A 22,925-nucleotide genomic window follows, 5' to 3' on the forward strand; every position below is an offset into this window, starting at 1 on the left:
TCAAAACTCTTTGGATATTTTTTGCACGATGCTAATGGTCTAATCAGATTCAATGGATTATGCTAAGCTATGCTAAAAGTGCTAGCGCCAGACCCGGAGATCGGCTGAATGGATTCCAAAATGGTAAAAATCAAATGTTTAACTCTAGGGGAGCTTTAAAATGAGTATATTTAAAAAAAGTTTGGGACCATTAGTTCTGGAAGTGTACATATTTGGACATACTGTATATGACAACAGGATTTTGATGTATTATGTGAACTATTCCTCCAATCATTAATACATTTATGTGGTCAGTCCTGAATAGCAGATCAGAGAAGCCAGCCACTGCCTGATATCTGCTCATTTACAGACAACTACCAACACTTCAACACAACAAATTATCTTATGGGATCCCATAAATATATAAGGAATTCCATTTATATATAATGCACACATATTTTATCAAATGCATGTTCTGCTACACAATACTTTTGTAATATGTTACATTTTGTCCCTCACACTGAGGACAGAGAGGGCTGGAGGGATAGTTGAGTAGCAAGGGATAGGGGGGAGCTTATCATCCCGACGCACAGGCAGGAATGTGAGCGGCAGCTGTGTTCCCTGTGGTCCTGTCAGCCCATTAGGCAGCCTGTTCCTGGCACCAGCCAATGGACCGGAGGAACAGGTGCCTCGTTCAACCTTTCTTTCTTTCTTTCTTTTAGAATATAATGGTGCCGTATCAGCAGTATTCGAATAATCACATGGCTGCTTTCCACTGGATAGAGAATTGGAGTGTGACTCATCTAAAACATGTCCAAATTATTTGCTTATTAAAAGTGATTTTTTTGGGTGTTGAAATTCTTTTTCCTATCAATGCAATGACTATAAGCCCCCAAAAATGTAAACACAACTTTTTGGGTAAAATCAAAATAAGCAGAAATATAATAATGTGCTCGATAATGGTGCAATTTTTGGGTGGGATAATCAGTTCACCCTACCATGACAGATATATGGAATCCTATTTGAGAAATGTGAATATTTTTGAAAGCCAATACAGTATGCAACGTGCCATCTCTGTGCTTGACAAACCTAGGATTTAGGATTTACTGTGCAAGTCTTAGGCCAGCTTAGGCCATATTTTTTTCACTCTTTTTTCAGATACAAACAGAAAATACAGGAAATATGTACACAAAATTAAAAACAAAACAATTTTCAGAACTAAATGAATTTAGGCATCAGTCAGTATTAAGTGTGACCTCACTTCGCACGAAACACATCTTGGGCTTTTTGGAGGAGACAGAAGTCCTGAAGTCATTCGATTAGAATTAGAAATTAGGATTTAATTTCATTTAGGTTTAAGTGGAAGGGGAGTTTACCCTAAATACTTGCCAATTCAGCTTATACTTTATACAGTTTTTAATACTAAATACACATTTCCTGTATTTTCTGGTTGTATTCTAATAAAGAGACTGAGAAATAATTATATATGATCACTATACAATTGCAAAAACAACAAATCGTCTCGGTTACTATCGTAACCTCGGTTCCCTGAGAAACGGGAACGAGACATTGCGTCAGTAGCTGACGCTATGGGGAGAGGTCCTCCTCTCTTCCGATTCTGAAGCTTTTTTATAGAACAACGCCAGTGTACTGGCTAATGCCTGTCATGACGACGTATAGAGGCGTGGCTTTCGCCGCTATATAACGACCGTCTCTAAGGCATATCGACAGATCATTTCGACTGAACAACAGAAGAGCTGATCTGAGCAGTGACACGGCAGCTTACGCAATGTCTCGTTCCCGTTTCTCAGGGAACCGAGGTTACGATAGTAACCGAGACGTTCCCTTTCGAGAACGGTCTCTCGACATTGCGTCAGTAGCTGACGCTATGGGAGACTGTATAGAACCGCGCCGTGAGAACAGCAAAGAGCAGCCCCAGTGGAGTTTACTCAAACCCATGCACCACAGCGCTTAGCAGTAGCACATAACACAGTCCTAGCCCAGTCGGCGTAAGCCCAGTCGGCGTGAAAAAGACTGGATGCCTCTAGGGACCCAATCAGAAACTCGCCCTGACCCAGGGCAGAGTACATACAGACACAGCCAGCATAAAGATCTTATCGCTGCACTACCCAGGGCAGCAGATAAGCACAATGCAACAAAAGACCAAACGGTCAGGCTTAGCACAACGCAAGCTATAGCAAGCATACCTGCATTCGGCATCTGCTGGCGTAGCATAAGATGCACATCAGGATAGCTAGTGCGAAAGAAACGAAGATGAAGTGAATACAGCTCCATACCTCGACCTCAGCAGTAACACAGTAGTACTGGCAACATGCGGTACACACTGTGAATACACATTAACCACGCGACTGCTGACACACACCACAACCTGAGACCGGAGGCGACGTGTCGCCCTCCCTCAGCACCCAATCAAGCAGCTGACTGCAAGATGGGGCGAGAGTAACTCACCGAGAGAGCTCGGAAAGCCCCAGCAAATGCATCCACATCCAAAGCAATATCCTCTATTTACAAAGACTCTGCTCCAAACACTGCCGCTGTGGCACAGAGAGCTGCTCAGACTGCCGTGTCGGGGTCGAGCACTCAGATGAACATATAAAGCCTAGCCGGGCATAGCTCATTTAGAGCCATAATAGAAGGCAGATTTTAACCGGCTGCGCTCTAACAGCGCTGCGGTTGGATTGAGGCACCTAATCCCTAACTGGTAAACATAAGGGGAGCGAGGTGACCGCTTCACTCACTTAATTCTAATACCCGATGGTGCCCAGCCACTGCGTGCCCAGAGGCATTGTGCAAAACGCCACAGGAGCAGTGGCAAAACCCTCGAGGTAGATAGCCTGTATCGCGGCCAACTACCCGCTGTTGTAAAGGTAGAACACTCGACACGGAACACCGTACCGGGTCATATGCATTCACTTCACACCCTTATGTGTACAGCATAAGAGGGGTGCTGAGTAGAAAGGGCTCGCGACTCTCGTATGCGTCTCAAAGCACAACACGACCGAGTCTAAACCATCACATAACACCCCCACAAACAGAGTGTACAGCGTGCTGGAGTGCCCTTACAGAACCGCAGCTGATTCGGTCAGCTCGGGGACCTGAATAACTGATCCTCTCACCAGTTCCGCGCTTACCGGCAGCAGAACCCAACTGGGGCACACAACTGCTGGCGCTTGGCCAAGCATAATGTGTTCCCTACGGGAGTGCAACTGGAAGAAGCACAAAGAGGTATTCTCTCCTTGTTGTGCACAGATCCAGTAAGCCCGAACCAAACTCAAATCAGCTTACACCCTCAGCCACATCCGTGCCGCATCTGTGGCGGGCGGGACATGAGATACCAAATGGGGAGCAGATAGGCGAGCGGCTCCCAACACCTGACCACTTAACAGTGTCAAAGGGGGGTCAGGGCAACATGAGGCATACTAGGGGCGTCCGCCGCCAGCACAATAGTGCCCCGGGTGGAACAGCTCAGAGCAAACACACAACTAGTGCGCGCTCCTGAGAGAGACGGGTTCGCATCGAGCCCGAGTCCGAACCACAACCAAGCACACAACATATAGCTGGCGTGCAGACTGTCCTCCTATGCCCACACACACAGAGAAAACCACTCAAGAAAAAGAGTGCTCCTGCAGCCGGTCGGCAATATCTAGGAGTATGAAGCACAGCTGCCCACTCTTAAATGAGAAAGCGCCGCAGCCAGTGAACATGTGCGTCCAAACAATACCATCATGAAGCACCACCATAAGTGCACTAAACCGTGCACTTAGGGCTTCGATCCCAACGGAACCATCGCCCTAGGCCGAGATAGTAGCAGCTATACAAGCCGCTCTAACCCACTAGTCAGGCACGTACTCCGATGCACAGTCACAATTGCTGGACCAGGTACCGGCGCACTGCACCGAAATTGTGACGTGACCACGCCAACTTGGGTGGTCTGACGTCAAATTAACACAGAATCCCGAAAAAAGTAAAAGGATTCAGCCAAACCCATACGGCTAGGAAAAAAGGGGGTAAACACTGCCGAATGATCGGAGTGTTGGGCCCCATAAGAACATGTCTAGCAATGGCTCGCCGCACGCATGCGGGTGCCCATTACATGCTGTCCGCTATATAAGAACCCACCGCTAAACACACGCATGTGGGGTGGGTCAGGGATGCTACGAACCCATGGCAGACTGAGCGAGGCATGTATGTGCCTGTAGCTACGGCTGAACCACAGAGGTTTATATGTCGGGCACGACCAGTCAAACCTGCCACCGCACACCACTTGGGAAGGCTGGATGCAGGATACAAACGTGGAAAGATTAGATTCCACGCATATAGGAACACTTAGCAACAGCTTGCCGCGCACACGCAGGGTGCCAGTTGCACACTGTGTTTGGGAAACTATGCTGCTGTGTAACGCAGGAGTGTGGGCAGAACGTCACCGTAGTGCAGGGACGTTATGAACTCCTGAACTGTACTGCACAGTGCGCAACGCGGACGTGCATGAACAATGTAGCGGAGCGATCCGCTATTGGGCACAGGATATGTGCTGTAGATACACAGAACTGTAGAAAGAGCCAGGGTCTGCAGCCGCTCGCTGTTGGACACAGCTGGATACAGAACTCAGCGGAAAGAGAGACATATTCTCATACACTGAAACACAAAGTAATGGCCAGTTACATACTGTGGAAAACCAAGTGGGTCTGCAGCAGCTCGGCGCTTGGACTGAGCTGTGCGCAAAACCCGAGCAGAAAGGAGTGACATCTCCTTATGCACTGAATACGTAGTAACGGCTCGCCGCGCGTGCGCCGGGAGCCAGTTACATACTGCGTGCTGTGAACTTGGATTACTTAACTGAAACGCACAGAGCGTAGCACCGCTGTGTATTAACAGAGAAGTGAGCGAACACTGTTGCACACCGGCTTACGTGTATTGACACACATAGCCCGTGCATAAATGAGTGTAATCTTCTTATGCACTGAAACACATTTAAAGGGCTCGCCGCGCGTGCGCCGGGAGCCCGTTTCATATTGTGTGCTGTGAACTTGAATTACTTAACTGAAATGCACAGAGCGTAGCACCGCTGTGTATTAACAGAGAAGTGAGTGAACACTGTTGCGCACAGGCTTACGTGTATTGATATACAGAGCCCATGCATAAATGAGTGTAATCTCCTTATGCACTGAAACACATATAAACGGCTCGCCGCGCATGCGCCGGGAGCCCGTTACATATTGTGTGCTGTGAACTAGCCGTGAGGAATGCAGGGCAGAACGTCACCGGCTGTACAGTGACGCTGTGAACTCCCAAATTGTACTGCACAGTGCACAACGTGGACGTGCATGACAAAGTAGCGGAGTAATCTTCCGTAGGGCGTATGCATACGTGTTTAGGTACACAGTGTAAAACCATAACCACAAATAATCATGGCTATGACACCATTGTTTCAAACACCCATGGGTAGTATAGTAATTATGGCTTGGTGATATTAATCAATACACCATAAGACCATGAATACACTTTACTACAATTTCATAGGGGTAGGGTCTGCAGCCGTACGCTGCTTGACGGGACAGACCCAGCACTCGGAAAAAGGAGAGACATCTCCTTTAACACAGAAACACTTGCAACCGTTGGCACGCGCACGCAGGGTGCCAGTTACGCATGTTTTTGCGGGGTGACCGCTGTATATCACAGGCGCGTGAGGTAAAATATCGCCGAATTATGGGGACATTGTGTACTTCACCTACTTCATGCATTCTGCACCGACGTGCAATACATGGCAGCAACCCGCTGCTGCACAGCTGGGGCATAACGCTTTAAAAATATGCATCCGTATCAGCTCGTACTAACTAGACACAGAGCGAGGAGAGAGAATATCTCTCTCCTCGATGCAAGACTACATAACAGTTACCCCCTTCGTTATGTAGCCCGTGTGACGGGCATATTTGCGAGTAGGGTTTAATGTTATGTATTAAACATCGGAAAGGATCGCTACGCTGGGCGAGGGATCCCACTCGATATAATTTGCCTTTTTTCTCTCCGTAGCGCGTGTGTAACGGGCACAACGAGAGCGAGGCCGGGCGCTATGCGCTGTGTTTGTCCGCAGGGGGTTATAAATCGTATATATTATACATATTGGTTCCCCACGTACACATAGTGAACTGAATAAATGCTGCTTGAATCTACGACGGTCCGCTGTGTTTCAGCGGCCATCAGACGCAACACATCAGAGCCCAACAGCCAACACGAATTCCCGTCGTCACCCGGAACAGCCAGGGGGACGCGAAGAATTCCAGAGCATTGCTGCATGAACCACACACGCTGAGGGCAATGTTCACTCTCTATTCACGCTGTTTCGTAGCTGATAGCCAAGTTGCAAGCAGACCCCTCACCGTATTACGTCACGCTCGACGGCATACGTAGCCTGAGCGCGCGCAAGGAAAGCATGTGCTTCGCAAGGCAAACCGCTATGAACAGGCTCATTTTTGTCCGAAACCCGTGAGAATCGGCCAAAGTGCGCTTTATTGTACAAGCAAGACACCAAAAAAATGATGCTTACTCTAGTAAATAACAGTGAATAGCAGCGCTTGTACAGGCAAAACGACTTGTGAAAGGGTTTTGCAATGTACAAGGGGGCGCGCGCGCGGTGCTCGTCCACGACATGCCCCGCTGAAATGAGGTCTGTCATGTCCGAGCAGCGACCGTAGCGCGCAGGGAAGCGGCCAAAGCACGCTGTGTTAACATAATACCGAGAAACCCCGGGATTTAGTTTATTGTGAATGTATTGTGCACACTGTGGCATATTCCGCACTGCATATGTGGGGAAGGGATGCTTATGCACGTCGCCGCCCCGCTTCCATAGCCTCGGCTCGGGGGAAGCTTATAGGGCGGGGTGTCTCGCACTGCTCGGTCTGCCCTTCACTGTCTGCAGCTCGTGTGTGACGAGCACATTCAAGAGCGGACTGAGAGCTGTCTGCTGAGACGGGTCGTCGACGCACCAGAGGTTTGGGGGCACTTGGTGTTCTCTCCAGGTTGGCTGCGACCCACCAGCGGCACGCTGGCGGCGGTGGTCCGCGGCCGAGAACACAGTCACGTGCGAAAACCTCCGGCGATTCTCTTCGCTTACCTGTTTTCTCGAGGAGCGAAGCAATATTTCCGCGTAAATGTCAGCCGGAACGCGTATAAGGGACGCGCCTACGTCCGTTACGGGTGCGATATTCAACGGCGACGCTTCAGTATCACGAAGTGAAGAGAAATGATCTGTCGATATGCCTTAGAGACGGTCGTTATATAGCGGCGAAAGCCACGCCTCTATACGTCGTCATGACAGGCATTAGCCAGTACACTGGCGTTGTTCTATAAAAAAGCTTCAGAATCGGAAGAGAGGAGGACCTCTCCCCATAGCGTCAGCTACTGACGCAATGTCGAGAGACCGTTCTCGAAAGGGAACTAATGGTAGCATGGTGCCCTAAGGCTTTTGCACAGTACTGTACATGTACATTAGACAACTTGCAGGCCCTTTTATGCAAAGTGACCTGTAGGACACTCAATCTATATCTGTACATTTTATTAATATGTATGTTCCCTTGTTATCAAACCCATGACCTTCATGCAGTGCTCTACCAACTGAGCTACATCAGTTATAAATTATTTTTCTGTTGAATGCTTAAATTTGTAACATGTGGGGTCACTCTGGTGTGAGGTCCCAGGACAAGATGCCAGCTACACACCAGTTCCGTGGCTATTTAACAAAGGAATCTTCTAAAGCATCTGGATTTAATTCCATTAATTGGAGCCACAATGTTTTTAAAAGTGCTGATTCAACGTTACCCGAGGTTCATAATGTACAACTTATGAATCTTAGACATGCAGACTTGGCTAAACATTGCCCTTTTGTTTTCATTTATTTATTTTATTTATCGTTACTTTAATGACTATTAGGATCTAACATGAGCTGTGATGAGGTGCGCTGTTCTCCTCTTTATCCCACATGTTCCCAACTCATTTATTTGGTCTGCCGACAACCATATCCAGGGGGAAGCAACCAAGACCATTCATTGAGAGCAAAGACAGTTGCTGTGTAGACTCTGTCCCACTTTCAGAGGTGCTTAACTTTAGTTGAACCAGGAGTTTACATGTGTAGCATTAGACAGGTCAGCTCCCTTATGACATCCCCACTTATCCACTTCTCTCCAACCCCCTCAAATGAGACGCTCTCCCTTTGCACACCTCCAGCACATCTTTAACAACATTGTAAAACTAAATTTTGAAATAGATTCCAGTCCAACATAAACAAAACCTTCCTATCAGGTTTTCATAAGTGTTTGTTTTATGAATAATATGAATAAACAGTGACAGAGGGAAAGCGCTCTCCGTATCCAGATGTTTGGGTATCTATTGAGTACTGCATTGAGTTCATTGAAAGAGATAGTTGCTCACTGGCTTGCCGTCTGATGGCCGGTTTCACCCTAACCAAACAAAACTTGGGAGGGAGTGAATGACTTGGCATCACATTTATGGAAAATGGACTGAGCTTTTGTTTCCTGCTGGCAGCGTTGGCACTATGATGTCAAGGAATCCAGCTAACGTCCACATCAGCATTAGCCAAATAAGTTTTAACAGGATTTCAAGTGAGGGAAAATGGATGAAAACTATTTTTAACCAATGCGAGAAGGATGATATAGCAGTGGGGAATGTGGCTCTTGGACCTATCAATCTCTGTCTCTATTTTTGTGGTACAAGTTAATGATACCATGACTATGATTTAATGAGACATTCTTTGCTTAAATGGCAATTTTAGCCTTTTTTATTTCAGAATGATTTTGGATGAAGTAATTGAAGGTTTTGGGTTGAAGCACTGACATGATTTGAGAACTTTGGTTGCCCACCAGTACTGGACTTGTGGTAACTGTAAAAACTCAGTGCAATATCCATTAGCTACCCGAAGGAAGGTACGACAATAAATCTCTTTGCTTTCTTGTCCCGCTGAGACTTGAAATCATGCTGGTCTTAATATTTGATTCTGGCTTTGCTGCAGTTCACATGCACTTGGAGGTACAGAAAAGCTCTCAAAGAAACGTTTAAAACCATGAACTCTGGACCTCTTACAATTATATTCACCCCAAAATAATGCTACAGGTATAAACTTTTGCATTAAACCTGATTTTATGCCATAAAGTCTCAACCTACAGAGGTCCAAAGTCCTTTCAGGAAATATATTAACAATTAACCATAGAGAAAAGATGTTTAAGAAAGAAAATGTCCATCTGAGAGATAAACCAAATAGCAGCTAGAATCTCAGAAGCTAAGTCAGTTGGGAAATACAGACAAACTCTGGTCCATTATCAACTTGTACTACAAACACCACAGAGAATTGAGAAAAAACTCATTATTATTTAAGTTACATAGAGGACTGATTTTGAAGAGACTGAAGGGTGCTGATTACCAACGAAGTGTTGATTTTTTTATTTTATCTAAAGCTGCACTTTTAACAAACTACTGTACAGCACAGAACAATGTGTTCAGCAAAGATCTGCCTGTTATGTAGACTTTCACAAGTCATGTGGGGTAAAAGCCACGAGCCCTTGGGATTTGGAAAGTGGGAAGACTAGACTTATTTAGAGAGCAGCTAGAAAAAAATTACAAAGCCTGGATGGCAAAATGTCAGACAAAAATAGAAAGAGATAAAGCAGAGGTGATAAAAACAGCCATTTGAATGGGACGGTAAATTGGACATTCATTTACTCTATGCCAAATGGTTTGATGCTGGTTTTACACCTCTGCAGTGCATTATGGTCAATGACTTGCTCTATAAAGTATTGAGTCGATGTCCGCTGGACATAATTACTGATTCACACCAATGTCGAACATCGTTTTTTGAAACAATATATGCCAGCGCACACCGAGTCAAAACCAAAAGGACATCGCTTATGCCTCCTTATACAGGCAAAAGAGTGAAAGACAGAAAGCAAAGATAACAAATAAATATAATTGAAAATAAATAAGTGGTTAAACATGGGAACGAAAGCACACACCATACACAGACGACACTGACAAACAAGCAAACGTACAAAACATGGACTAGAGACAAAAATCACGGACAATTTATCATGCTGGTAGACTTAGCAGACCGACCACACTTTCTTTCTGAGTCTGACTTGAGGCAGATGGCCGTCTGAAATGGAGGCTGAATGGCACAGGCTGGTGGCTGTGAAGCTGAGGGTGTGTGGATGGGCAACGGTGAAGATGTGTGATGAGTCGCACTAAGTGATGTCACTCCATATTACTCAGTATGAGAGGTTAGTTAGGGGTCCTAACATATTTCATCCCAAAAATAGTAAACAATGAATTCCGAGAAGAACAAAGGTATTGTTTATAAAAGAGTATCTGACAATAAAACAAAAAAACTTGGGAACGTTGCCAGAATTTTCAACTGAAACTAACAATTGTCATTATTTACTCTCCCTCACATTGTGAAGTGTAGATTGTTTTTGGGGTTTTTTTTTCACATGAAGCTATTGCATAACTTGAGGGGATCTTAACTCTTTCCCCACCATTGATGAGTTCCCTCGTCAATTAAGAGAAAACGCTTCCCTGCCAATGACAGGGTTTTACGGCAATCCGTAACTCCGCTATTATCCATCAGGTGGCACTCTTACCCAACTTAGAAAACCCGGAAGTATTCCCTTAGGGCAAACAGTTCAAACTCCATGTAAGTTTTGAGGATCGGTCTGAATATGATCTCTATCAAAAGTTCTCCCAAAATTGAATTATCTCAACTTTTTGCTTAAAATTTTTTATTTTTAAAGAAAATATTTGAGAGGTGATAAAAAGAGAACAAATTAAGTTAGGATAAAAATTGTTTTGTGTCTGTTCTTTCATTTGATATATTGTATGTTTATATATATTTAAAGTAACACTAAAGAGTTTTTGCTCTTTGCTCCCCCTACAGGTTGGAAGCGGAATTGTCCATTACCGCTGTCATAAATAATTTAGCCTACTGCAGCAAAGCTGGCTCTGATTGGATTGTAGGTCTGCCGTAAAGCAAGTTTTTGTAGTTTTCACTCAAACTACAGGACCGCGAACGGACGGTTGGAAACTTCTTTAGTGCGGTTTTGGCCGATAGAGGGCTGCAAAGCGAATGTGAAAGTGCCGTTCACACTGTTTCGAGTGAATGAACGGCTGAAACTTTTTTGGAAACGTTATTTTAAGGTAAAAAAAAACTATTTGGTGTTGCTTTAAAGAAGAACATTTTCTGGAAGGCATTAAACTTCATAAAAAATGCTGGCATCTTTTTTAAAAACACTGGCAGGGAAAGAGTTAATAATAATAATAATAATGATAATTATATGATAATAATAATAATAATAATAATAATAAAAATAATGATAATAATACATTACAATAACACTAATAATTATAATAAAATTAACAAAAAATATTAAATTATTTTTTTATTAATAAATAGTGCTAAAAATCTAAAAAGCTAAACCGTCTTTGTAACCACTGAAGGTTTAAAACAAATACAATTACTTGAAACACAATAAGGGTTTGAAATAACATAAATAATGACTAAATCTTCATTTTTGGTTGCTTATGCATTTATTCCAAGGTAATGTGTTCCGAATGTGAAGGTCAACCTTTGTTTACAACAGCAAAGGGACATATTCCTATTCGTTTTAATTTGAAACCTCCAAATCCAAACACTGCTGGACCAGAGTGATTAACTACATATTTGAATAATAAAAAAACATCATAAAAACTCGTTGTTTCACTGCGTCCTAGTTTGAACTTAACAAAAGCTTGGAGTTATGTTTGACTTATCATGTTTTAGTTTTTATATCATTATTCCTCTTTCATAAGTTGCTTTGGATAATTTTGTCAGAATGAAGTATTGTAAATGTAAATGCAGCAAAGCATCACTCATACTTCTTCAACCGATAAATCAATCCCTATAACCAAATCAGCATCTACTGTATGGTCATTCCACTAATGCATTCTCAAAATGATCATACTTATTGTGCTGATATTGGTGTTGTTTCAGCATTTATAGCGAATAGTAGTCCAGAAGTTTTTCTTCTCTATACAGTTCATGCTTATTTACCCCAGACAGAGGTCTTACTGCTGGTATTTATCAAGCCTGCACTCCTGCAACATGACAAACAATCATACATACAGTATCAGTTCAAAACTCTTTAAGGTTAAAAAAAGATCCCATCAAACCAAGAGACTACAGCAACATCCTAACAGAAGATGTTGCTGTAGCCTCTTTTATCTCCATTCTCTATCGATTCAGTTAATAAACCCACTCCCTACTGAATGAACCACAAAGACCCATAAACAGATTAAGTGCACTTCCTGCCAAAAGACATGAGTCTGCTAAAACGTGGGACGTTGTGTGCATGCATCCAAAACCAGAATCAAACTATAATTCAGATGTTTCTCGTACCCTTGTGAAGGGTAGAAAAATATTCCAGAGCAAGTTAACAAGCATTTTTATATGTATTTTAAGATACAATATGGGCTGTATCCCTCTCAAACACAAACTGGTTTAAATTAAAGTAATCTTTTCAGTTTATTCAAATATGATAATTCTATCATTATTTATTTGCCCTCATGCCATCCTAGATGTTTATGACTTCCTTTTTTAGACGAACACTAAATATAATTTTATATTATAATGCTACCATGTTATCAGCTTATATGGAAGTCAAAATGGTGAAGCTCTATAAAGCACATATATCCATCATTTATCCAAATGACTTTAGAAGGTTAATATATGTCTTCTGTAGTAAAAGGATACATTTATGAGAGAAAACTAATTATATTTTAAGCTTTTTAAAAGGCCCACTGAGATGCCTTGGAATGTGCAGCATTATTTAATGTGTTGATGTCATTTGAATTGAAACAGGAAGTCAGTACAGAACTATTGAGGAGAACTTCCCGCCCTTATTTTTAAATAACCAAGCATTTCATTTATTGCACAGGTATATTTGTAGCAATAGCTAACAAAACATTGTGGGTCAAAATTATAAATTTTTATGCAAAAAAATCATTAGCAAATGAAGTAAAGATCATTTTTAATGAAGATATAGTACATTTCCTACTGTAAATATATCAAAAATTTATTTATCATTAGTAATATGTGTTGGTAAGTAGGCCTACTTTATTTGGACAACTTTAAAAGTGATTTTTCAATATTTAGATTTTTGGCATCCCAATATTCCAGAGATTCTCTGCCAAATATATGCGAACAAGCTTTCAGATGATGCATAAATCTCAATTTAAACAATTTAATCTTATGACTGGTTTTGTGGTTCATGGTTACATATGATCTGCTCTATCGAACTGAACGGGAGAACCCTGTATGTGTGTGCGTTGCAGCGGCTCGCATGACACTGGCGCGATATCACACTTCATTTACCCTAATGGAAGGCATCCGTCCATCTCAATCGTTTCTTATCCCCTACATAATGTACTATGTGCAATTAACTTGTAAATGTATTAACAAAGGTCTGATTTCAGGCAATTCAGGGGGCGGGATGCTTTAGCATCTAGAGAGCATTTGATTGGACAGAAAACTTTTTGAGAATCTAAAGTGTAGGATATGACGTCATAAAAAGAGTCATATGACCCGATTTCATGTTTTTCCTTTGTTATTAGAGTGTTTAAAGATATCTGTGCATATCTGTAAAGTTAAGCAAAAATTATTGTTTCAAACCCAAAGAGATCTTCTTTTTAAAAGTGAAGCCTCAACCATGCCTTCCTAAAACGGCTCGTTCAAACACACCCCCGCAGTTGTACGTCATACTGAAAAGAACATTTGCATAACACCGCCCTAGTGTATACGCAAAGATAGAGGTTCATTCACACTGTAGGGTTGTCACCGGCATGTCGTGGACACGCTGTGTTTTCTTTGCGAAAGGCAAACTAATTTGTTTGGCCTTCCAATAGAGAAAACTTAAAAAACAATTAACGTATTCGGCCAATCACAATGCACTGGATAGCTGGCCAATCGGATCACACCGCGTTTTCAATGAGAACAATAAGCTTTGTACTAATTGATGCCTTACAGAAGGACGGGACTTAGAGGAGCTACAAAAATTTACGATATATTCAAATAATGCAGTTTTTACCATAAACCACGCAAACACATTGTATTAAGCCAAATTATTTAATCACAGAATATTGGCCCTTTAAATTCTTATATCTTCTGCATGCAAATGTGGTCACTGTTTTGTACCATACCAGTATTTTATGTCCTTAAGCCCAACATATTTTTACTAAAGAAAGTTTCATTTTGATTTCATAAGGACCTTTATGACCGTGTATCCATGGAAACCTACGTCAGTGCAGAAAATTCAAGTAATTACATATACAGTGGGGAAAATAAGGATTTGACACATTAGCTTTTTTATCAGTAAGGGGATTTCTAATTGGGCTATTGACACTCAATTTCCACCAGATGTAGCCATCAAGCCAAATTTTGATACAAAGAAATCAGAACATTTAAGTTTACAAGTTGAGTCATAATAAATAAAGTGAAATGACACAGGGAATAAGTTTTGAACACATGAAGAGAACAAGGTACAAAATAGCATAGAAAGCCTAGAGATCACCTAAAATCTGTTAGTATTGAGAGAGAACCCCAGCCACTTATCAGTAATAATTGATATCAGCTGCTTTAGTCCTAATTGATGGCCTATAAAGGCTTCTCATTAGCCAGGAGGCACATAGGACAGACTTCATGATGGTAAAAGCAAAGAACTCTCTCAAGATTTTTGTAATCTTATCGTTGAAAAGCATTTTGATGGGAATGGTTATAGGCGCATTTCCAAAATTCTGGATGTTCCTGTGAGCACTGTGGGGGCCATTATCTGGAAATGGAAAGAGCATCACTTCTCCATAAACCGGCCACGATCAGGTGCTCCACGTAAGATTCCTGTCCGAGGAGTCCACAGAATAATCAGGAGAGTTCTCCAAGAGCCAAGAACCACTCAGGCAGAACTTCAGGAACCTTGCTTAAGCAGGTACTGTTGTTTCAAAGAAAACTATAAGCAATGAACTGAACCCCCATTGTATCCATGCACGTTCACCATGCAAGACTCCATTCTGAACAAAAAAGCTGAGGCTCGGTTAAAGTTTACGAAAGAGCATTTGGAGAAGTCTCTGGATTATTGGGAGACTATAGTATGGTCAGATGAAAGCAAAATTTAACTTTTTGGCAGTCATTCTACGAACCATGTTTGGAGAGGAAATTGCACTGCCCACCAAGAACACCATACCAACAGTTAAGTTTGGTGGTGAAATCATCGTGGTTTGGGGCTGCTTTTCAGCAAGGGGTACTGGCAGACTTCATATTATTGAAGACAGGATGAATGGAGAAATATACCGGGACATTCTGGATAAAAATCTGCTGCCATCTACCAGAAAGATGAAAATAAAAACACAAGGCCGAGGAAACAATGAAGTGGTTTCAAAGAAAGAAAATCAAGTTGCTTTAATGGCCCAGTCAATCACCTGACCTAAATCCCACAGAAAATCTATGGAGAGAACTGAAGATCAAAGTTCGTAAAAGAGGCCCAAGGAACCTTCAAGATATAAAGACCATTTGTGTGGAAGAATGGGCCAGAATCATTCCTGAGCAATGCAGACGACAGAGGCATCTAGAAGCTGTAATCACCAATAAATACTTTTTTACAAAGTATTAAATAAAGTGTGTTCAATACTTATTCCCTGTGTCATTTCACTTTATTTATTATGACTCAACTTGTATACTTAAATGTTCTGATATCTTTGTATGAATTCACTATTTGGCTTGATAACTACATCTGGTGGAAATTTTGTGTCAATTGCCCGCTTACAAATCCCCTTACATATAAAAATGCTGATGTGTCAAATACTTATTTTTCCAGCTGTAGCTGCATATACATTGAAGTCATACAGTATACATTTGGGATTGCATGTAACTTATGAGATAATGTTCAGATTTGGATAAACTATTAAAGTGACAAAAAATATTCATGAATCAATAAAACTCCTATAAAGTAAATGTTCAGTGGTGCAGAACGTCTAAAGGGAAAGGACATGCAAAATGCAAAATTGTAGCGAAAGTAATTTTTCTGCTAAAAAGTTGACACCATCTGTTCAATTTGAAAAAGTGTGTTGCTTGACCAAGTTACATAAAGACTTTTTGTCATTTTCACTTGCAGAAGGAAGAAAGGAAATGGTGTTTGGAGTTGCCAGGTTACATAAGCGACCATGCTGCTTTCTGCTGCCAAGAGTGGAGGTTACACTATACTTGGTAATTTCATTTTTTCCATGTTACTATGTCTTATTGCTCCCAAAGTAATAATTGAGACACGACATTATATGCTAGCTTGAAAAAAAACTACAGGTAGGAACGAAACTGATAATTTATGTACAACCGTGCATACACTGTTTTTCTGTCTTTTTCGACTCAAATAGGCCAAGTAGTATTGGTTATTTATTAGACACAAAGCATGACAAACTATTCTCATTTAGATGATAAATTGAAAAGAAATTAAAAACTCACTGGCATAATAATAATTTCTATATGTAATGTACGCTTCAGTATGTTACTTATAAAGAAATCCTTTGTTAATACTATATGTCCTGGAAAACTGCTGGCAGAACACAGTTTCGATCAGGTACTCAGAGAGCAGCTAATAAATGATGGCTGGGGTAGGACACAGGTACAGGAGAGGCAGATGGTTCCAGCCCTACTGCCGTGTGATATGATTAACCATCCCTTTGATCCCACACGAGAGCGAGCGACGGCAGTCCAACAGAAGGAGAACAGAAGCTAATTGAGAAAGACAGACTGGTGGGGGGTAACACACCCCCAGCTCTCCCAAACAGTAACCCACAATGATCAAATATGCTGAGGAGAAGTGCAACTGGACGGTTGACTAATTACCTGATTGCCTTCTAAGTAGAAACAAAATGAAGACTGTCAGATTTTTTTGTCCTGAGTGACACAACTCAATAACAATTTTAACAATAAGGGTGTGTTTAAAAGGTGAATGTGTGATCTATAAACATATGATGATAGATGACTACACCTTTACGGCTAATCTGCAAGGCTATGTTTGGATATCTGCACTTTCTGAAGAAGATACTACACTGAAAACAACACCAGGAAAAGATCCAAGCACAAAAATATTCACCTTTTCACACAGTTACATAACTGCAATATAAATTATTTTGTGCTTTTGGTAGATTGGAAAAACAACTGTCAAAGTTATATGTTTTCACAAGACAGATCAAAAAGTTGGGAAGGGTCTTAAAGAGCACCTATTTCATTGCTAAAAAATAATGTTATTTTGTGTATTTGGTATAATACAATGTGATCACGTGGTTTATGGTTAAAAAAACACATTATTTTCCACATACCGTACATTTTTGTAGCTCCAGATATACTGATTTCCTCAACGCATTGATTTTATACAAGGCTCGTCGATCTAAAAAAGCGCTGTATCTCTGATTGGCCAGCTAATCTGTACGTTGTGTTTGGCCTGAATACCTCTGACGTCAGACGGAAATGTGACGCTCCTTACCATGTTTGAAAGATTCGGTCACAATGCAATGCAATCACAGGAGGATTTACAAGCTATTAGTCAAAGCGGGAGGAGTTATGATAATGTCGTTCTTGTCCACGTCAACAGGCCAGGAAGTAAACTGTTGCCTACAGTCCGTGTATTTGTTGTAGTCCAAGAAAACAGATTTAGGTTGGAAACGATAACTCGCGTCAACGTTTATTTTAGGGTATGCACCCTTTTGCTTTTCGTTAACATGTACTAATACACACTTACACACCATAGGACATGTAAAATCGTGAATCAGATGATAGTTGCTCTTTAATAAATAAGTTAAAAATGGAAAATGCTTTACAAAATAGTAATACTGAAAAATTAAGAATGTATTGCTCCTTTCTGGACCACCACCGAGTCAACACCATCCTATAATTACTTTAGCTGCATCATAATTTACATTAGCTTTCACTTACATTAGCAAAATTAAGGACAATAGATGCCAGACTTTATTAAAAATAGTAAAAAAGTGGCTTGCTAGAATATGTACTGTATAATTTAAAGAGCAAAACTGCACTACTGAATGATTTTATGTGTTACAAAACTGACCAGGAAAGACTTTCGATGCAGCCTATAATTAAGTTATATCACCACAAAATCACGCAAAAAACAACCAAATACAGCAAATTTTTATCACGTCAATATGGAAGAAGTGTGCTACACAAACATTTCACTCACATCAGTCACAAATGAGTTTCGACAAAGTCATGCAGCCGCTGAATAACAGCCGTGTCGTAGTAAGCATGTCAGTAGAACTTGGAGAACAGTGTTATGGGGTAACATCACAAAACGATGTGAACCACTACGCCACAACAACGAACCAATGATATTCTGAAACAGACAGATCAATAAAAGCTAAAAACAGTGATAATATTCCCTTCCGTCAGCCCCAGTGCGTCACGTTGGGGGAAACACTGAGAGATTGGTTGCACGCTGACTGTTCTTGCTGAAGGAGGTGAGTTTGACAATAAAACTATATAACCTATGAAATGTTTGTTCTTTTATAGTCGTATGGTCTCTTTATCTTTCTCTCTCTGTCCCCTGTGTGAGCTTGAGGCTGGGCTGACTGGAACTGATGATGAGGTGTGGAAACCAAACAAACTGTACAAGACTTCCACAGACAACTCTTGTGCGGTCAGATCAGATCTGATGAGGTGAGAGCATCGGACATCGATGGTGCCCTCCCAAGCTGGTGCCCACATCAGCACCCCCCACCCTTAACCCAAACCATCACCACAGTGAACACATAGACATGCCAGGAGCAATCTGTACCTTTCACTGTGAGTTCAGGGCTGGACCAGCTGACACCGGTCATTAAATCTAGAAGAATGAAACCGTGTTAATCAAGTAGGACATGCAGAGGAACTGTCAAAGGAGCTGATGAAGAGGTGGAAAAGATTTTTTGAGAGAAAATGCTGATGGGCGTTCCAAATATTCTGAGTCCAATACTAAGGATATGTGTAAGACATCAAACTCCGTCTATTTATCTATTTATAATGAGTTTGGCTCTAGTTAGGCTCCTATGGTTTGCCTATATTTTAAAAATAATGCAGTCATGTTCTTGAATGACTTTGTGAACAGAAATATCCACCATTGAAGAACACATTAAAATAATAGTTCACCCCAACATTTTAATACTGTCATTTACAGTATTTTGTCATTTACCCCATCATGTTACAAACCTACCGAGCCCCTGAGGTGACATTGGAGTTAAAAAAATCAAAAGTTAAGTTTCATGTGCTCACGTGAAACTTTCGTGTGCTCACGCGAAACCTCCATGTGCAGAATTATTTTTTTAAAGTTTAGATTCGCGTGCTCACGTTAAACTTTTGCGTGCTCACGTGAAACTTTCGCGTGCGCACATTAAATTTCTTTTTCAGGTGCGCAAGCGATAGTTTCACGTGCGGACGCGAAAGTTTCACGTGATGATGCGAAAGTTTCACGTGAGCACGCGATAGTTCCACGTGAGCACGCAATAGTTCCACGTGAGCACGCAATAGTTCCACGTGAGCACGCGATAGTTCCTTGTGAGCACACGATAGTTCCACGTGAGCACGCGAAATTCAGTAAAAACTCAACTTTTTAATTTTTGCTCCATGTCCCCTTAGGGGCTCCGTACAAACCTGTATAACTTTATGTTTTTCTGTGTAGCACAAAAGTAAAAGTTTTGTTCGTTTTAAAGCAGAAGAATATTTTTTCACGTTTATGCAAAAGTACTTGAACGCATATTTTATTTGATTCGTACGTTTGCACAAGACGTTTAATGCATGCACACTGCAACACAATGCAATGCATCTGCTAGGCTAAATGCTACATTCTACTATACACATATACGCGACTTACGTGTACAAAGTACACGTGATTAGGTGCGTGGACAGTACGTGCCATACTATTCTGATGATGAAACTTGTGTATCACACTGTACATGGACCCTCGCATATGGCGTAAAAACAAGGGCTGGGACGATAAATCATGGGATTCTGCTTGCTATGCTTCTTAACTCTTTCCATGCTATTGACATGTTATCTCTTCAATTAAGAGAAAACGCTTCCCTGCCAATGATGAGTTTTTACAGCAATCCATATGTCCGCTATTATCCCCTAGGTGGCGCTCTTACCTAACTTATGAAACAATAAAGCATCCACTGATCCAAAAACAGTTAAAACTCTGTGTATGTTTTGATCATCGTTCTGAATACGTTCTCAAACAAAAGTTATTCAAAAAAAATTCAATTATCTCAGCTTTTTGTTTAAAATGTATTTTTGAAGAAACCTACCCATATTAGAGAGTTGATAAAAGGAGAACAAATGAAGATAGGATATAATGTTTTTTTTTTTTGAAGGCAGTTCTGTTCTTTCATTTTATATATTGTAAATGTATATATTTAAAGAACACTCAACAGTGCTAACAGCACTAAACAGTGCTAAATAGCACTAAAACTTGTTAGGTGGCTTGTAGAGGAACCACTTTAAGTGCCATATAGCACCTATAAGGCACCTGGGTAGAACCATATTGTGTTATATACTGTAGAACCATATGTGGTGCTACAGTGGTGCTATATCATCCCCGGATGGTTCTTAATAGGTGCTTTATAGGTGCTATATAGCACTAAAAATGGTTCCCCTATGATAAGGAGCTTTTAGTGATATTTAGCATGATTTTTTTAGAGTGAAGAAAATTTTCTGGAAGGCACTGAACTTTTGTGAAAATCTTTTAGACCAAAACTTTTTTTTTAAAACGCTGGTGGGGTAAGAGTTAATGAATCACGGTGAAATGCTGCTACATCCAAAGGCCAGAGGGCGCTATGTTGCAGAAACTCAATAATGTGTCACAGAAGAAGTGCCATTTACACACGCAGCTCCAGGAAATGCCTATAAGAAAATTTATATTGCTGTTCTTTCTTCAAAGTTATCACAAGAATATTCATAATGACTATGTTTTTGACGAATGACTCAATCTCTGATTTTAGATTCATAAGAGTCACTCATTCAGCATAAAGGCTTGATATTGTCTGTGAGCAGTCACCTGGAGCTATATGACACAAGTTCTTATTTCTATAGACAGGAATAAAAAGGACCTCGCTTGGAAGAGTTTCAGAGAGGACATTGGGCAACCTGGTTAGTTGTAAATACACATTTCACTTTTGAGTCACGTGACGTTTATCGCCCCGCGCCGTTTATTTTCCCCTATAAACGGTGACGTAAGGTGACAAAATACAAACCGGTAACTCTCTCGATAAATGCACAATCAAAATCAGCCATCCTGCAAACAGACAACCGCATAGCACTTGCCCCTCCCACAAGAAGTGGATTTTGCCTCTGACGCGCATCAAATGCTTGCTTTTCCGCGCGTCTACTTCTCTCTTGATGCGCGAATAAATTCAAACTTTTCAAGCGGCAAACTAGGCGCGGTGGACGCGATTTTGACGCCTGAAACGCGGTTGGTGTAAACGCAGCATTAGTATGAATCGTGATTAATTGTCCCAGCCCTAGTAAAAACTGAACTTCACTAGGTTTCAAGTTAGGGTTAATTTTGCTTAACTTACTCTTTTAGGCTTAAAAAAAACCCCACATGCAATAAGCATCTTAATATTTGGAACACAACATAAAAGTCCTATGAAGCATTTTTAGCATACTTTTGCATTCTTTAAAAAACTATAAAAGCCTCAGTTCCAGTTACAGAAAGTCTTATTCGCTGTAATTACATGAACAAGAGACACGCAACAGTACAACATTTATAAACATTGTGTTCCACAGAGAAAAGTCTCTAATTATAGTATTATCATTAAGTTCACCAACAAGGAACACACTTTACTGCTGAGCTTTTCAAGCAAAAGTTCTAAATCATTGCAGTATGGTATCAAATATGACACAAGCCGTCCTAATAGCATTTTAGGTATCATGTTCAATGAAGTTTTAAAATATTAAATCAAGCCAGGCAGAACTGACACGCATTTAATTCCATTTCCCTCTGAAAACCTGAGACATTGCGTCAGCTATTCACAGAAATGATGTTTGTAGCAAAAGGAAAGATGAACAACCGGGAGAAAAATGAGGAACGTTTTTGTTAGCTACTGTATAGCAGTAATGGAATGATCAAACAAAAGTGAAACTAATCAGCTAATGCGCAAATGAAATGCAGATTTAAAAAAAAAGAAATACAGCCTTTATGAGTAAAAATGGTGATAAGAGATTTTAACACAATCTCATGGCTATTCTTAAGCATTTTACGAAGTGGATAATTCGTATGAATTCGTATCAACACATTATAACATAATTTGCTTACGCCCCAGTGACGTTGACTTGCGGGTGATGCTTCTTTATTGGTTTTTTTTCTAATAATTGTTTGTGTGCCATTCACATTGTATGAATTCATACAATCCACCTTGTTATCTCATGAGATCAGGTTGGACATTTAAAAGGGGTTGCTGTTGCCGTATAAAGTATTTGACCTTTGAAATGAGATTAAGTGTCATTGTAGTTTAGATAAGTAATGTGAGTTTTGCGAGATCTTGTGGTCCTACTCTTTGACTCAAGTACAAGTTTGTGTAAAGATTTCCTATTTACATCTGTATTTCTCAAGGCCTTAAAAAAAAATCCCATTTAAGCTGTTGCCCTAAAAATCAAACATGCTGGACTAATATCCAAGCCAGCTAGCATCCAAACAGAGATTAATTTGTGTTTCAATGTTAACGTCTTCTGCTGAGAATAGCAGCTAGTGGAACCAAACGTAAGGGTCATTGGCATTACCACGCCGTGCATCCTGGGTAGCATCAGAGCAGGCAGCTGATAGATTTAACCAATTGGACAAGATTGAGTTTACTTACTT

General features: G+C 40.9%; 1 protein-coding gene across 10 annotated transcripts in view; it reads right to left on the minus strand.

Moving 5' to 3' along the window:
• cacna1g (calcium channel, voltage-dependent, T type, alpha 1G subunit) overlaps positions 1 to 22,925 on the minus strand; it is a 166,485-nt gene that overhangs the window by 33,621 nt on the left and 109,939 nt on the right. For 5 of the 10 annotated variants that reach the window (XM_073815437.1, XM_073815439.1, XM_073815433.1 and 2 more), the window contains one exon: positions 18,870 to 18,917. The exons of the other annotated variants lie outside the window; for them this stretch is intronic. In XM_073815437.1, coding sequence (XP_073671538.1) covers positions 18,870 to 18,917 — 48 coding nt within the window. The remainder of the gene's footprint in view (positions 1 to 18,869; positions 18,918 to 22,925) is intronic. 10 annotated transcript variants of the gene reach the window in all.

The sequence above is a fragment of the Paramisgurnus dabryanus genome, chromosome 1 (assembly GCF_030506205.2).
Source record: "Paramisgurnus dabryanus chromosome 1, PD_genome_1.1, whole genome shotgun sequence".
Taxonomy (NCBI): Eukaryota; Metazoa; Chordata; class Actinopteri; order Cypriniformes; family Cobitidae; genus Paramisgurnus; species Paramisgurnus dabryanus.